The 17,444-nt window shown below is 48.4% G+C and overlaps 1 protein-coding gene across 1 annotated transcript in view; it reads right to left on the reverse strand.

The window, feature by feature from the left end:
- Positions 1 to 17,444, reverse strand: part of Cep164 (centrosomal protein 164) — a 64,485-nt gene that overhangs the window by 19,908 nt on the left and 27,133 nt on the right. Inside the window, 5 exon segments of the mRNA XM_050156332.1 lie at positions 190 to 272; positions 3,912 to 3,995; positions 6,095 to 6,175; positions 7,524 to 7,889; positions 16,397 to 16,474. Coding sequence (XP_050012289.1) covers positions 190 to 272; positions 3,912 to 3,995; positions 6,095 to 6,175; positions 7,524 to 7,889; positions 16,397 to 16,474 — 692 coding nt within the window.

The following is a 17,444-nucleotide window of genomic DNA, read 5'->3' on the forward strand; positions in this document are numbered from 1 at the left end:
TCATCCCCCCCCCCCCCCCACCCCCACATACACACACACTCGTACTGCCATCCAGCCGGGTCACCATCTGTCTTCCAGCAAGGGCATACTAAACCAATGCCAACCATAAGGACCAGGAATTCTACCCAAGCCCACACCACCCTGACGTCACAGAATGTATTGGGTCCCTGGGGCAGCCTCCCACTGTACCTCTCAGAGACTTGGGAATGCTTGGTCTGTGGCTCAGCTCTGCTGGACTGGCTGTCATCTCGTTCTTGGCCTAACCCCTGGGCCTGTACACAAGAAGTCAGGGAGAAATGCATTAGAGGGCTATGCACTGTGAGGGTCTCTTATCCTGAATCAGACACGCAGGATAGGGGCACTATGGTACGTCTGGAGAGGCCAGGACACTGAGACACAGAACATGTCTGTCTACTGTAGAATGCAGTTTTCTAAGCTCTGGCTAAGTCCCTGGCCCACAGCTGGAACAGGAGACAAATAAATATAGTCACTACGCACACAACCAGGAGCCAGAGGTGGGGGTGGGGAGGACCCAAGAGCCTAGCCCGCTGCCTAGAGCCGGAACTGCTAGCTCCAAGAAGAAAGCAAGGATCTCCATGGACACCCAAATTCAACGAGGCCTGGCTCATCAGGGCTGGTGGTATAGGGGTGCCAAAATAAAATAGGCTGACCAAAGGCAGTGGGCAAGCACACCAGAAAGGAAGGAATTCTGAAGCACCAGAATTTAGGTGGGAGAAGGGAGGCTATGCCCCAAACTGGAGGGTCCCTGACTCTGGGGGAGGGCAGAGGCTTTCCTTCAACTCCTCCATTCTAGGACACGAGCTCCATCAGGAGACAATGAGCCCCCTGCCCCACAGTCTGCTATTACAGCATCTGTTTGAAAATAAACTCTCAGACGCTCAAATCTTATTTTACATCTTGGGTATCTAGGCAAATTTAGCAAGTTGGTTCCAAAAAAAAAAAAAAGGGCAATTTCTGATGATTTCAAATATTTCCTAAAGAAATGCAGTGGTAATGTGTCAGTTTGGGATCCACTCTTTGTTCCAGAACGTCCTGCCTCAAGCGACTATAACATGGTAAAGCTTGGCTGGTAAAGCTTGGCTCCCAGGTAAGGGTGAAATGTCCTACACATGAACCTAATTTCTGCCAAGGAAGCCAGGCCACAACACCAGTTCCTGCTCTCCCATCTTCTCCCTCAGCCAAGAAAAGCTCTGTGACAGCCCCACTCTAGGGCTGGCCCTCCTGTCAGGAGCAGTGTCTGCTCTGGGACTCAGAGGTCACTGGGAGAGGTAGGGAAGGACAGACCACTCTGACTTCCCCAGTGGGGTCCCAACCCTCTGCACCCCTCACACGCCTTCTCCTCTGGCAGCCTGAACCAGAATTTGATCTGACTGACATCTGGGTAGGAAAGGAAGGGCAAGGCTTGCATGAAAACCCAGCTCCCCCAAATTACATGAAAACTAGCAATGCCACCTGTGAGTACCTTTCAGAGCCTGAAGCAGAAGGGCTCCCTGCCAAGGCTGCCACTCTTCATTGCATTGGCCTGGGCAGAGCCTGCACACAGTGACAGGCAAGCACACCCTCCCCAGCCCAAATCAGTCCCCTCTAGTGTTCCGCTTACCACGAATCTTCCCTGCAAACCACCCGTGTGCAATCATCCTCTTGCTCTCACTTTTTCAAAGAAAAAAGGATCACACAGACCAACTGCACATCACAAACTAAAATCTAAGTAACAAAACAGGTAACTGCAATAAAAGCTCAAAAGGAGCCCAAGGCCACAAAGAACTCCGGGACCGTGAGGCTACAGAAGCACACTGGAGCTGGCCACAGACCACATCATTCTGTCTGCCCCCTTCTTGCTTCACGTCCTGTACTTCTGCAACAAATCGAAGCAGCTTCCTGACAGAGAAGGGATAACCTGGGGAAAGCCGGACAGTGGGCCTTCAGGAGAGTTTTACTTTTCCCTAGGGCTTTTGCCCCAGAAAAGGAAGAGGACCCCAACAGGGGACGGACATGGTAGCACTCTCGGAAAGCAGAGCAAAACAAGCATTTAGCAAGGCTAAGCCTCTAAACCAACACTTCTCAGGACCCCAGGACCCCAGCCTTACCTAAGCCCCTGAGTTTTGTTTTTAAGATCTAGTCCCAAGGTGGAAGCAGGAGGATTGCAAGTCTAAGACAAGCCTGAGTAGCTTACATGGTTTTATTTCTGTAAGGGCAGGGACCAGGGTGCTGAGACAGCTAAGTGGTATAAGTCATCTAGCATATACAAAGCCCCATATTCAATGCCCAGCAATGACAGTGATGATAGCTTCAAAGGAATACATATGGCAAAATGTATCAAATTTTTCCCTGTAGATGTGCAGTTTATTATACGTCACTGACATCTGAAGCTGTATTGTTTTCTTCCGGTGCTGGGGATGGAATCAGGGTTTCACATGTGCTAGGTAAGTGCTCTACCACCAAGCCACGTCCCTAGTCCTCAAAATAATTCGGAGATGGACACAACTTAAGGTAGTGTAATTCTAAAGCCCTCCCTGTTCCTAGCCTTGGGAAAGATGAGAGCAGGGGAAATAGGGCTAGAGCCCCAGAGGACCACAGAGAAGACTGCACCTATGGTTCTGTCCATGCTGGGAAGCGGCTGCAGCTCCATTCTTCCACACCCTGAGAACAGGAGGCAGCTACAGACTGGGCCCTGCCGGACGCACTGCCAGCCAGTCAGCCAGGGTATCTAGTAACACCCGCAATCCAACATGACAGCTGAAGTATGAACTAGACCTTCCTCTGTCGGACTGGTTGCCAGCAGGTAGTAGCTGCTGAGAACTAAAACCAAGCCAATCCCTGACCCTGATCTATACCAAATGGGAGCAGCCAGAAGGACTACTGGTCTCATTAGGGCTCAAGTGAGCCCAGAAATCTTCTGTAAAGCTCCCAAGTAAGTCAGGTAGCATGGAGGCTTTGGAACACAGTGGCTGAACCCACCCTGCCCTATGGAGCTAGCAGCTTTCCTACCCACTTGTTATCAGAGGAGCCTGACAGTGCACCTGCTCCAAGCCCTCCCCACCTAACCCTACCTGCCCTTCTCCATGCCTTCGTATCCGCAGCACTGCAAACAGGGGATACCCAAAGTCTAGCAGAGACCTGGTAACTGGGTAGCCACCCAGGGAGGCACCAGTCAGACCCGAGAGGAGCATGTGGGGGCTCAATTGCAGTCTGAAAACACTACCTTGTATGCACCAGAACATGCTAGGACAAACACACCAGCACACACCAGGCTGGGTTCCTATTAAGCATCCTCTTGCTTTACCCAATATATTCCCAGCCACTCAAACCAGTTGCTCCCTAAAACCTGTGAGACCACGTGCCAGAATCCCTCTTCTAGAAGCCCACAAAAGAGAAAAACGGCTGCCCTGAATTAAGCCCCTTGTAGGGCAGCATCTGTGTTTCAGACACCTCTGTATCTTCCTGAGTAGAGACCGGCTTCCATAGCAGAGAGAGGGGACACGTCACCTCCTCCAAGCAGGCACCAGCACTGGGCCTTAGAGCATAAAGAAGAGAATGCAGGGGCCAAGGGGAAAGCAGCAAGGCTGGCAGAGCAGTCACAAGGTGCAGCGTGTGCAGACGGCTAAGGCGAGTTGTAGACCCAGCTGCTAGGTGGCAAAGCCGGAAGGGATGGGTGGGCAGGTGGTTAACTCTCGGCTGCTATATGAATGAATGAATGAATGGACCCGTGGCAGGGCAGGAATGTCTCAATGCAGCGGCAAAGCAGTCATGGCCAGAAGCCCCACCAGAGGAAAGTGTCTGGAGAGAGAGGATGTCCAAAGTCCACACTAGTGGGTAGGAATCTTTATGGGTCACCCCTAAAAGTAGCTACCAGAGAAAGTGAGGCCCTAGCCTAGCCCCCCCAGACTCACCTCCAGGTGGGATCTACCCAAGACCGGAGAAAGCATGTCACCATCCAGCAGGTGCTCTGAGATCTGATTGCGACATCCAAAGTCCTAGAGATGGTGCAGATGAGAAAATCAGCTTTGCCCTTGTCAGGGAGAGTGCCCGCCAGCCTCTCAGGAAGGTGTGCACTGTGTCTAGGCACCGAGCTCAGCACTGGGATACCTAATTAGGTTCTCAAAGCAGGCAAGAGGATAAGGGAAACAGAAGCAAGCATTCCCTGTAGACAAGAAGTGGAGAGTGTGAAGATTTACTGTAGAAGTCCTCTGATTTTTCTATATATTGGGTATTTTCATAGTATAATTATAGACAAAAACAACCCTACAAGACTGAAATGCTTATGCCCTCATGAATGCAGCTACGGGGTACAGAGGACATGAAATTCGGCCCAGGACAAAAAGCTGGCAAGAAGGGGGCTGCAGGTCAGATGAGCCCCGGGCCTGCCTCTCCTATGACACATGTTGTACCGCATGGCTGTCACAGCTGTCTCTTCCTCCCCAACCATCCCATCCCCAAGCAGGGCAGGAGAAGGTCAGCAAACCCAAACCCCCGAGTGAGGTTGGGTGGGCTCCTTCCAGCTCTCTCCTTCCTTCTTTACACAGAGGTGGCCCTCTTTCTCTAGGCAATGGGATTCATTAGCATTGTCCAGAGTACTCTTGGGGACATGCGGCAGGTGCCCACACCAAGCCCGATTCCTCACTGCCCTTTGGTTGCCACAGGACCACACCACACCCCTTCTGAGCCAAAGATCCTGCTGGGCTAAGTGAAGGACTGCTATCCACAATATTCAAATGGGGACAGTTCTGTCATCCCTGATGGATGGGGGGATGCCCAGAAAAGGTCTGGTCCTGCTGTTTCCAGCTGACGGGCACAGCAGCACACGGTGGCAGCTTTGGAGAGACCAGACCACTTGTTTCCAAGAGTTCAGTGAAACAGGTATCCATCACTGTCAAGTGTTTAGTTGGTTAAGTAGGCTTTTTGTTGCTTTGTTTTGGGATTTAGATGGGTTTTGTTTTGTTCGGGTTTTGCCAACAATGGATTTTGTTTTTGTGGGGTTTTGTTTTGGTTTTAAGTATTTGTTTTGATTTTTTTTTAACCTTTCTAGTTTGTGGGGTTTTCTTGGATTTTGATCTTTTCCCTTCAGTTTGATTTCTACTTCTATCTAATGCAGCTGCCATCTGCTTCTGAAGCCTGTGGCTCAGTGTGGGGCCACAGAGCTCAGCTGTCTAACTCTTCTGCACCCCTCCTGTCTGCTCATCCCTGACCCTCTTCCACTAATCCCTTCCCTTATAGCTGCCTCCTCCGAGCAGATGGAGGGGGACATGCAGAGGTACCAGTGGGCCAAAAGTAGCCGAATCTCCCCTTTAAGAATCAGACTTGGCAAATGGACTTGAGATCCAGCAGGCTGGATGAAGGTCCGGGACACAGAAATCATGGATGGCCTGGCAGTTCAAGACAAAAGCCTTAACTTTCTAATTAAACCCTGGCCAAAGCCTAGCAGCCAGTCCTGGAGTCTCCTGGATATAACTGTCCTGCTAGGCCACAGGCAGCTCACACAACAGTGAGAGCACTGGCACCAGCACTCCACAGTTTATGCTCTGCCTCACTCCATTCCCACACAAGCTGTAGTGGGCAGTGCTACCCCTGGTTACTGAGTTGAGAAACTAGAACTAGGCCGGGCAATGGTGGCACACGCCTTTAATCCCAGCACTCGGGAGGCAGAGGCAGGCGGATCTCTGTGAGTTCAATGCCAGCCTGGTCTAAGAGCTAGTTCAAGGACAGACTCCAAAGCTACATAGAGAAACCCTGTCTCAAAAAAGAGAGAGAAAACAAGACCTAATTTTGAGCCATGTGGCTAACATAGATAAAAATAATGGGTTAATATAAGTTATAAGCGCTAATACGAAGCCTGAGCTAGTGGGCCAATCAGTTTATAACTCATGGAGATCTCTGTGTGATTTTCTTTGGGACTTGCTGGCTGTGGGGTACCGGGTGGGACAGAAACCCCAACAAGCCCGGCCCTCGTGTTACATAACTTTGAGGGTTAACTGTCCCACTTCCCAGCTGTGTGACCACTGGTAAACTATATTTCCGAGGGAAAAGAAACACCAGGCTCTCTCATTCTGCCCCACTGCAGCTCACTGCAACTCACCAGACCAAGGAAAGACTTAGAAACAGAAGCTTCGGTCTCTGAGAGTTGTGGGTCCTTCAAGTGTTCAAGAATCTCTGACTCCTGCAGGAACACATGACATAGAAACACCCCCCAAGTTCAGGGATGCTATCCATGAATTCCCAGTTGGCCCATAGGGCCAACATAGGTCTAAGCCCAAGCCAAAAATCTACCCATTTTGAAAACTAACAGCCATAAGCACCAATACAAGAACCGGGCTAAGTGCTGATGCTGATAGTGGACAACCACCCCCAAAATCAGAGTGGGATTAACAGGAAAGGGGAGCTAAGAATAGTGAAGACAGGAAGCCATCAGTAGAGATGTTTGACGCTATCTGAAAAAATAAAAGTATATCTTAATGAGTATGCACACTCATGTGCGTGCATGTGCGTGTGTGCATGCACGTGAGTAAAAGCCATAGGTCAGCTTCGATCAGGGTGTTGCCCTTCATGATGTTCATCCATTTTGTTTTGGGAACGGAATCTTTCACTGGCCCGAAGTCTGCTTGATGAAGCTAAGCCGGCTGGCCAGTGAGAGTGAGCTCCAGGGATCCATCTATCTCCCCGTCCCTAGCGCTGGGATTATAAAATGCTCATCACTACACCTGGCTTTTAAGATAGATTCTGGGGGTCAGAGTCAGATCTTCATGTTGTTCAGCAAGCACTTTATGGACTAAGCCATCTCACCAGTTCTGGAAGTGTCTTTTCCAGGACTTAGATACATTAGATACAAGCTCTTTAAATAAATTCCCTCGCTGTCTAAATGAGGAAAAGCTATAATGTCAAAGGGGCTCTCTCTCTCTCTCCACACACACACACACACACACACACAGAGAGAGAGAGAGAGAGAGAGAGAGAGAGAGAGAGAGAGAGAGAGAGAAACCTACTTCTAACCACATTGATTATTGAGCAATTTTATGACTGCAACCACCTGCATGTTTGGGCCTGGTACAATTGTCATAGAAATGGATGAGAAGAGCCATTCTGCTGGTGCACAACACTCAGCTCTAGCAGCCTCACCCCCACCCCAACACACACACACACACACACACATACACACCCCTACCCTTCTTTGTAGGAACTCAGACTGCAGCAAACCAAGACAACACATAGGCGGGGAGAGGTAATGAGGAGGAACAAAGAGCGTGGATCTCCCAGGAGGGGCCAATGGAAAAGCACATTTCTGCTCTGAATTCCCAGGACCAGCAGGTTTGCCGTTTCATTCAGGAATTTACTTCCTGCTGGATCTGGGCATATTTGTCACAATTAAGGGCTCTGGCTGATGTTGACAGCTGGATTCAGCGCCTGACTGCCTGACTCGGTAATACAGACATGGAGGCAGGAAGCTGTAAGGAGCTGGAGAGAGCAGCAGCAGGTTCCAGCTGACAACTGCTTGGGACCAAGGGACTTACCTCAATGGCATCTGATGTGTTCTCCTCTAGGGCAGAAGTTTCCTTGGCTGCCCCTTCCCTCCTGGAACCCTCCTCTTCTGCCTCCACTATGTCCTCTGCCTGCTCCTTTTGCGAGTCCTTCACAGGGTGATCACCCCCAGGGCCCAATCCAGGAGCCACCTGACTAGCAGAAATCTTGGGATTCTCATTTTCCTTCTGTGTGCTCTGGGGACTTGCCCCTCTTCCCCGGGATCTGCTGCCATCAACACTGCCAAGACTGCTGTCAGCTCCCTGGCTGAACAGCTTGCCAGGAGTAGGGGGCCGATCAGCATCTGAGCTGAGAGAAACATCCTTCTTGTCCACTGGCTGGCTGGATCTTGGAGACTCCTGAGGAGTGAAGAGAATGTCAGAAAAGTAGCCAAGAAGGTTAGAGACTGACACAAGACGGAGTGCCATTCTCTGACTCTCAGGTAGCCTTTGTGAGCTCTGACCCTGTTATCCTACATAGCTCTGTGTGTCTGTGTGTGTCTGTGTGTGTGTGTGTGTGTGTTTATGCCAATCTGTGTCTGTGTCTGTCTATGTAAGTGTACGCACTGCACGTGTATGAACTTGCATATGGAAACCAGAGGTCAACATCAGTTGTCTTCTTCAGTTGCTGAGACATGGCACCTCACTGAATCCGGAGCTCACCGATTTGGTCAGACTAACTAGCCAGCATGCTCCCACCTGTCTCTTTGCTAACACCATTAGGGTTATCGACGTATGCTGACATGCCTGGATTTTTAAATGAGTGCTAGGTATCAGAACGCATGTCTGAGGGCTGGAGAGATGGCTCAGTGGTTAAGAGCATTGCCTGCTCTTCCAAAAGTCCTGAGTTCAATTCCCACCAACCACATGGTGGCTCACAACCATCTGTAATGAGTCTGGTGCCCTCTTCTGGCCTGCAGACATACACACAGACAGAATATTGTATACATAATAAATAAATAAATATTTAAAAAAAAAAACAGAACACACGTCTGCATCCTTGCACGGCGAGCACTTTACCCACTGAGCCTTCTCCCCATTCCTCCCATACAGCTTTTCTTTTCATGTTTTAAGTACGTGTGCATATGTAGGCATGTGCATGCGAGTGCAGGTGTCTAGAGAAGCACTGGATCCTACTGGAACTAGAATTATGAAAAGTTGTGAACTACCCAATATAGGTACAGGGAACCGAACTCAGGTCTTCTGCAAAAGCAGTATGTGCTCTTAACCACCGTGAGCCATCTCTTCAGTTGCCCAAATAGTTTTGCAAAAACACAGATTGCTGCCCCTTGACCCACATCCAGATAAACTGAATGGTAATTTGTATGATGGTACAAACACATCAAACTGGGCTTAGAAATTACTGCAACTCTGCCTTCATCTAGCACACCCCTCAGCCCCGTCAGTCGGACCCTGAGACCTTGGGAGCCAATATTTACTCAAAATGATGATAATAGCAAAAACAAGAGCTTTTACTTTTCATTCATTTTTCAAAGACAGAAAGGGAAAAATATGAGGAGGGTACCCCTCCTTTCCAAGTCTCCCTACACAAGCTGGTCACCAGCAACCCCACAGACCTGGGGTCTCTGAGAAGCAGATGTCTAGATGGGATTAGTTGGGTAAGAGATGGAGCAGAGGCGACAAGGAGGACACAGGTCCATCACCTGTGACAGAGAGAGAAAGACAGGGCAGCTCTGAGCAAATTTGAGCCGAGCAGAGTGCTCAAGCAGGCTATTAGAGAAGTTCCACGTCAGGAAGGAGGGGCCCGGTTCCCAAACCCCTGGCGGGATCCGCTACACTAGAAGAAAGTGGAATCTTAGCATGATTCGTTGGGTCTCCTGAAAGGAGTCACTTAACACAGTGACCACACCCTGTTTAACACGTACAAACTCACTAGTGAAAATCCACAGCTGCTTCTGTTAATTCTTCATAGAGCTATCCAAAATAGAAACAGAAAGCCCTTCTCAGAAACCCAGCCAGTGATCTCTCCTGGGCTCAGGCTCAGAGCGTCCTTCCAGAAAAACATCTGTGCTGGCACTTAGGATGTCAGGCTGAACAACTCCTGATCAGGGATTTTTAAGACTTCCAAATTCCCTACACTGAAGATTAAAACTGGAAATATATTAAGTACTTAGAGTTTGGATCTGAAGTGTCGCCAAAAGGCCTGTGTGGTAGAGGCTTGCCCCAGAGAGGCATTACTGAGAAGGGATAGAACTCTTAGGACATGAAACCTAATTGGGAGGTCTTTGGGTTATTAGGGGCACACCCTTCGTCTCTTTGCTGTGCCCACGTGGTCATGCATGATGCACTGCCTCACCACAGACCTAAAACAAGGGGGTCAATCAGTCACGGCTTCACTTTCAAAACTGCTGGCAGATATAACCCTTTTCTTAATATGGCTTAAGGTTTAATTCAAATATTCACTATGGTAGTGGAAAGCTGACCATCACAAAGCAAGCTGGCAGCTCGAAAGAGAAGACCTCAGCATGGCATCTGCCGTCATTCTAGTGCAAGTCTGCTGAAGCCAAAGACAGAACCATTGCAGCCCCGGCAGCCAAGTGACAGGCTAATCCAGGCTCCCGAGGAATGGTAAAGGGAGGCAGGAGATGGAATCTCAAGCAAATTATTGTGCCTCCGTTCCTTCCTCTTAAATACATTGATCCAAGGAGTGTCAGCCTTACAGGGCCACTTGGAGGGTTAAATGAGTTAACACACCTTAAGTGAGGTAAGGAACTTAGAACTGTGCCTACCCACACTGTCAGGGTCCCAGAAATGATCACTGATGTTCTAGGATAATGAGACCCCCATATCCATCCTCCGAGCATCCTCAGTGTGCCAAATACCCACTGCCTTAGATGACAGATGACCATACAGACCCTGCCTGTGGGGCACTAAGTTAACACCGAGAAAAGTGAAGCTTCTCATACGGGCCTGCTTGTGAGTTCTGACTGCCCAAACCTAAGGAGCACTAGAGGGAGGTGCAACTGCCACCAGTCCCAAGAAGAGCAGAAGGTGAAGGAGAAGCAGACAGTAACCAGCACCACCCCTACCACTCTCAAAACTTAGAGTAGAGCTGCTGTTTCGAGTGTGTGTGAGAGCCCCTTCTCTTCACCAAGCTGGGGCCACACTGCCAACACTCAGCAGGAGCTCCATAACTTGTCTACCAGGCTCTGCTGCTCCAAGGAGGAGAGTGACTTTTACAGGAGGGGGGCAGGGAAGTTCTTCTGCATATGTGTTGATTTTATTGGTTAATGGGTAAAGCTGTTTTAGCCAGTGGCTTAGCAGAATAGGGCAAAGCAGGAATTCCAGGCTAATAGAGAAGGAGAATATAGGCGGAGCCAAAGAAACGCCATGTAGCTGCAGAAGGAGACAGATGCCAAAGCTTTACGTGGTAAACCACTGCCATGTGACCATACACAGATTAATAAAAATGGGTTAATTCAAGATGTAAGAGCTAGTTAGAAATACAATAAAATCATTGGCCACACAGCGTTACAATTAATATAGTTTCTGTGTGTGATTATTTCGGGTCTGGGTGGCCAGGAAACAAACAGTCTCTGCCAGCAGGGGTGCCTGTTTACCACAAGAGTCGTTCAGAAAATGGGACCAGTCCGTGCTAAGTCAGGTTCATCCTGGAATTAAGAAAGGCTCTCCTGTCCTTGTCCTTCAGTCAGAGGCTGAAACCTAGTCCTAATTGGGTTACCTAGCAACAAGCTTTGGCTTAGGAGACAGAAGAAGTATCAGACACCAGACAGCCCTTGATGCTTCTCACAGTTCAGCCCCACCATGTCATACATCCCCTCCTGCCTGTGCTTGAGCACTGTGCTATTGCTCTGCTCGGCAATGCACATTCTCTTGGGTTTTTAAAGATATCGTGAGACTTGGCACATGTTAAGCCTCTACTCTACCACTAGGCCACATATTCTCGACACAAACACTCCCCCACCTCCTGACAAACTACTGGTCCTCTCCCAGGAAGCCTTCCTTGGTCTTTGGTCCCTCAACACTCTGCCAAGTACCTATAAGAGCTATGGGTTTTCTCTGTTAATTTTCCTTACTAGATCCCTACTGTGCTCAGAGCCCGGCTTCTGGCAATAGAAGGATGTTCAAAAATGTCTCAACTATGGTTGTCTTGTTTTTGTTTTTGTAAAAATACACGTGTTACTGTACAGTGGTGGAAATCTCAGCACTTAGGAGGCAGAGGCAGGCAGATCTCTGAGAGTTCGAGGACAGCCTGGTATACAGAGCAAGTTCCGGGACAGTCAGGGCTACAGAGAACCCTGTTTTAGAAAAGAAAAAAGAACGCATGTGTGGGGGAGTGGTAAGAGTTGAGGTTTCCCTTCTTTCTCTCTTAAATGGAGATGTAATATTTATTTGCCAAAGTTATGTGTGAATTAGACTATTTCGTTACAGTGTTTATTAAATAAAATGTTAAATCTTAACTATTCAAAACGATGAAAATACAAGTAGACCATAAAACTCAGAGAGTGGCCAGGTATGGTGGTAAATGCCTTTAAGCCCAGCTCTCAAGAGGCAGAAGCAGGCAGAACTCTGTGAATTCAAGGTCAGTCTGGTCTATAACAAGCTCCAGGCCAGACAAGGCAACACTGTGAGACACTGCCTCAAAAAAGAATATTTATTTGTATTAGTATTAGCATTATTGAATTAAAAATGCTTAAACTCAAAGTGTATCAGTGACTAGGGATGCAATTCAGTAGTATACCAAGTGCCTAGTATACCTGAGACTGGGCTCTGTGCCCAATACTAAGGGGAAGGGAGAGAATAGCAGATATAGGTAGATTCTTTTTTCTTTCCTTTAAAAAAAATAGCTGTAGGTCTTGGTTTTTATTTATTTATTTTTAAAGACTTTGCTTTATTCATGTGTGTATCTGTCTATCTGTGTGTCTGTGTGTATATGACATAGGTGTATGGTTTACTCGCCAGAAGAGGGCATAAGACCCACTGGAATTACAAACAGTTGTGAGCCACCTGATAAGGGTGAAAGGAACCAGCCCTGTGGTCCTTGGGAAGAACAGCAAGTGCTCTTAACCAGTGAGCCATCTCTTGAGCCCCAAGATTCCCATAGTTATACTGAGAGAACACAATCCCACTACAAGAACACTGAGCTTCATCTAGGCAACTCTCAGGCTTAAACCCTTGAAGATGAATTTCAGCGGGGGCATGGCTCACTGATAGAGAGTTTGCCTAAAGTGTACGGCCCCAGCTTCCACCTTCAGCTCCCTCCCACTCTCTGAAAATGAAGAGTTCCATGTGACTGGATGATCTCAATCTGTCTACCTAAACATAAAATTGATAAAATAAGGCAACCATTAAAATAAATAAATGGCCTTAAAAATAAAATAAAATAAAATAAATGGCCTTGGTCTGCGCCCACACCTATTGATGACATCCATAGGCCAGCCAGAAATGGGTGGAGAAAGCAGGGGAAATTAAGCACTGGCTGACTGTCATCTACAAAAGGATGCAGGAAATCTAAGTGTCTCATCTGACTCCACATGGTCCCTGTTCACCCAGCCAGTGTCCCCAAGCTATCTATCCCCAGGCCTAGCTCCCAGTCAGAATGCACTCCCCAGACATCTCTGAACAGTGTCCTGCTCCAGACCCTGGGTGCACAGCTCGGCTTTGCCTCTCCATGCTCAAACTCCCCAGCCTCCTCCTGCCACAGTCTCAAGTCCTTCTGCATTTCAAGACATATTTCAAGATTTTGCCATCTGCACAAGGAGGGGGTGAAGAGGAGTGACTGTCAGAACCAGTTCTTGAATATTTAACACTTTTCAAAAGTCATGAGGCTCCCCAGGTTGCAGTCCCACCCCCTCACCTGCCCAGAGCACCGAGGCACTTGGGCTCCCATGATCCACCCAGGATGGGGGATGGGGAGGCTGCCTCAGCAACATGCCCATGCATTCATACTGATCTGGGGAGACTCCTGCTAAGCCAACCATCGGCCAGGGTTATTTTCCAGGTCGGGTGCCCATTCAGTTGGTCTCAATTCTTTGCACCCCGGGTGTAGTTAGCACTTTCCAGTCACACTGATATCATCCTGTGACTTCTAAGCCTTGGCTCCCTCCCTCTCCTTTGATGGCTTTTCATCAGCACCACATGACCACACACTGCCAGCTCACCGCCCTCTGCCTCTGGCTCCCCATCAGAAGCCTTCTTGGGGTGGGTCCCATGAGCCCTTCCCTTTCCGTCTGTAGTAGACTAGCAATCGGTTTAGACTGGAAAGCAGAAGAGGGAGACGCTGACAGCTGCATTCCTGCCATCCTGCTGCCCTCTTATGGAAGAAAGAGCAATGTGACTGCTTGGTGACATGGGGCAGCATGAACCTAGGAAGAAGGGCTGCAGCTGCAGCTGGAGCTAACTGCAAGACTGGGGAGCCAGGGGTCGTTATACACCAAGACAAAAGCCATTTCAAAGGTCAGTGCCCAAGTGGAGGCAGCTTTGTCTGCCTAGAAGCCTACACTGATCTCCAACACTAATATAACCCCCAAGAAAGAAATCCTAATACCTACCTCAGGTTAGAACATAGGACTCCCACACCCCATGTGGCAGACAACTGAAGATAGGTGTATGAGGTGTCTAAGCATCACCTATACTCCGGACATTCCCCACCACCACCACCGTGGTGCCAAGCAAGCTAGGAAAATGTTTTAAAAGCTCCTGCTCCCCACACCAGCAAAGGGAAAACTTCAGAATTCCAAACCATATCAAAGGAGAAACACCTTTCTTGGTGACATCTGTAATCCATTAAGAAGCAGTTATGATCAAGCTACAGTGGAATCTCAATCTACAAGCTGACTGCAAGGAACACACACCTACTGTACCCAGAGAGTGAGAAAGCCACCAGCCTGTCTAGATACCCTCCACTCCGTTCTCTCTGCTGCTAAATAAAAGACACCCCGCACTTCCTGTGTCCCAGGGAGTGGGCTAGGTGCTAGGTACACAGTCACAAATTATGCAGGATCTTCACCCTCACTGTGCCTGGTCCCCTGGAAACCACTCTCTTTCTCCAAACATGCCAGCTTTCATGACACCCCTTCTAGTCACAGACATCACTCAGGTGCAAACTGAGGGCCCTCTTTGAGTCCAACGGTCAGTCAGCACTGGTTAACCGTGGCTGAGAAGAAAACAAAGTCCTCCCACAGGGAACTGAACAGAATTCTTTACCCAAGCAGACCAGCTCCGCTCAGAAGGAGCAGTTTCAGAGCAGACGTGTATCAGATTGGAGATACAGATGGGACAGTCGGGAAAAGGGCTGCATTTGGCAGGAAGTGTTAAAGTCACAATCAAAACATAGCTGACTGTGCAGAACCGAAAGGCTGAACAGATTCCGGGATAATGAGCAAAGCCTCACTATGAAATGGTCCCGTCCCAAAGGTAGAGTTAGATCCCCTTAAGAGACGCACCTACAGTGAGGTCTCAAGTACCAATCCAGAGCCTGCCAGCCACTGTGTGGACTGAGACTCCAAGGAGTGGGGAGAAAGCAGGAAATATCTGTCAGAAATAAAAAGAGATTGAGCCAGTGAGCCCATTCGGTGGGTAAAGGTACTTGTGGCCCAGCTTGAGAACCTGAGTTCAATCCCAGGAACCTCATGAAAGGAGAAAACTGACTCCAACCTCCACACATACTCTGTGACACACACACATAGGTAGATAAATAAGTTAAAATGCAATTTAAAAAAATAATAAGGGAGGCTGAGGAGATGTCTCAGAGGGTCAGAGGGCCACAGGAGGATCGCAGGGGCATGCTGGCTGCTAGCCTAGCACCAGGCTCAGGGAGAGACTGTATCTTAAGGGGATAACTAGGCAGTGGGGATAGAACAGAAACCCAATGTCCTCCTCTGGTCTCCACGTGCACTTGAGCATATGATCCAGCAAACATATATGTGCAACACACACACAGTCACATACACACAAAGAAGAGGGATAATAAAGAAGTCAACTACAATTTGTGATGGGAGCACCTTTGCTTTTCTGGCCAGCTTTGTGGTCATTCTAATAATATAAAAGTGATTTTGCCTTTAAGGTGTGGAAGGCACGAATAAAAACATAATATATAAGACCTGTGTGAGGCTTAGACCTGCAGTCAGCATTTAAATGCCTTCATGAATTGAATCTAATTGGCAAACTTCACGATTCATTGCTTATAACAAGTATTTTAGGAAAATTTAGAGAACTGTTAATGGCTTAGAAATTAATAAATCAGGGGTGGGAAGTTAAAAAATAAAAAATTAATAAATCAGACATTAGACTGAGAACACACAGTTCCTATGACTTCTATGTCCAGGCTCCAAAACATGCACGGAAGGTCTGAGTGTGAATACGGAAGGTCTGAGTGTGAATACACAGTGACTCACACTGCCTGTGTGCTCTCCAGAAAAAAATACGCTAGCAGCAGCGTGGGTCAGACTTCAGAGAAACGCGGGACCTTGCAGGCATGCTCCAGAAGCTATTCCTACCCATCTGTTTTTTTCCACCCTTTCCATCTTTGCTTGGGCTCTTTGTTTACCTAAACTGTCCCCCGTCTAAAATCTGGCTTCTCTTCAAAGCCCAGGGCAAATGTCATCTCTTCCACCAAGTTTGCCTGCTGTCTGGGCAAGAAAGCTCTTCCCAGTGCAGTGTACAGGAGGCAAGAGCCATAAGCACACACATCTCATTATGCTCAAAGCACCAGCTAGTGCAGGGACTTCACCAAGAACTGGTCATTTGAGAGCTGAGAGGATGCATTCCCTGAACCCCAGAAATCCTGGACAGACCCTTTTCCAAATATGCTTCACAGACGGCAGAGCTTCAGAGGAGGAAAAATGAGGCCCGAGGCTCTAGCAGCAGCGTTCCCAGGCTCTTACCTCATACTCAAAGTTACCTCCCAGGGCACTGAGGTCCAGGTGCAGGTTCTTGAGAAGTTCACCGGAGCTTCGGACACTCTGCAAGAAAAAAACAACTATGAGCAGTGTCTTAGTTAGGGTTTTTGTTGCTATGATAGTGTTCATGACCAAAAGCCAGTTGGGGAGGAAAGGGCTTACTTCAGCTTCCACTCTCAGGGCATAGTCAGCTACCAAAGAACTTGGAAGGGACCAGCAGCCAGAACTGACGCGGAGACCATGGAGGAGTGCTACTTACTAGCTTGATCCTCTTGCTCAGCCTGCTTGTTATTTATTTATTTGTCTGTTTGTTTATGGTTTTTTAAGACAAGGTTCTCTCTGTAGCTCTGGCTGGCCTGGAACTCACTTTGTAGCTCAGGCTGGCCTCCAACTCACAGAGATCTGTCTGCTTCTGCCTCCCAAGAGCATGGATTAAAGGCATGCGCCACCACTACCTAACTGCTTAGCCTGCATTTGTATGCAGCTCAGTCAGGACCACCTGTTCAGAGACAGCACCATCCACAACATGGGCACACACTAATCACTTATTAAGAAAATGGTTCACAGGCTTGCTTACAGACCAATCCTATGGAAGCAGTTTTCTCAATCAGGGTTCCCTCTTCTCAGATAACTCTCGCTTGTGTCAAGTTGACAAAAAGAAAAAAGTGCTAAGTCTAAAGAAATTGGCCAGCCCAACACGAAGGGCACGCGCGGAGAGTAGGGGTGCCCTGGTGAGGCTTTGGAGGACTCCAGGGCAGGCCCTCCACTAAGGCCTCGCTAAGCAGCCCTGTATCCAGTGAGCACAAGGCCAAGCAAGTATGTTGTGTTCTCCAGCTCAGACCTAAGAGGCATACAGACTGGTTGAGAAAGAAAGTTATGGGTGGAAAAAAACCACTTTTATTTATTTTTAAAATGGCTGGGAGGTTAGCCAAATAGAACTAATCCATGTATCTACCAACAGATGAGCGCAAAGACAGAACATGGAACACACACAACAGGCTTCAAAATGAGTGTTTACATACTCGCTGCAGCA

Source organism: Alexandromys fortis, unplaced genomic scaffold, assembly GCF_014885135.2.
Source record: "Alexandromys fortis isolate MF-2015 unplaced genomic scaffold, M_Fortis_MF-2015_v1.1 scaffold_89, whole genome shotgun sequence".
NCBI classification, from domain to species: Eukaryota; Metazoa; Chordata; class Mammalia; order Rodentia; family Cricetidae; genus Alexandromys; species Alexandromys fortis.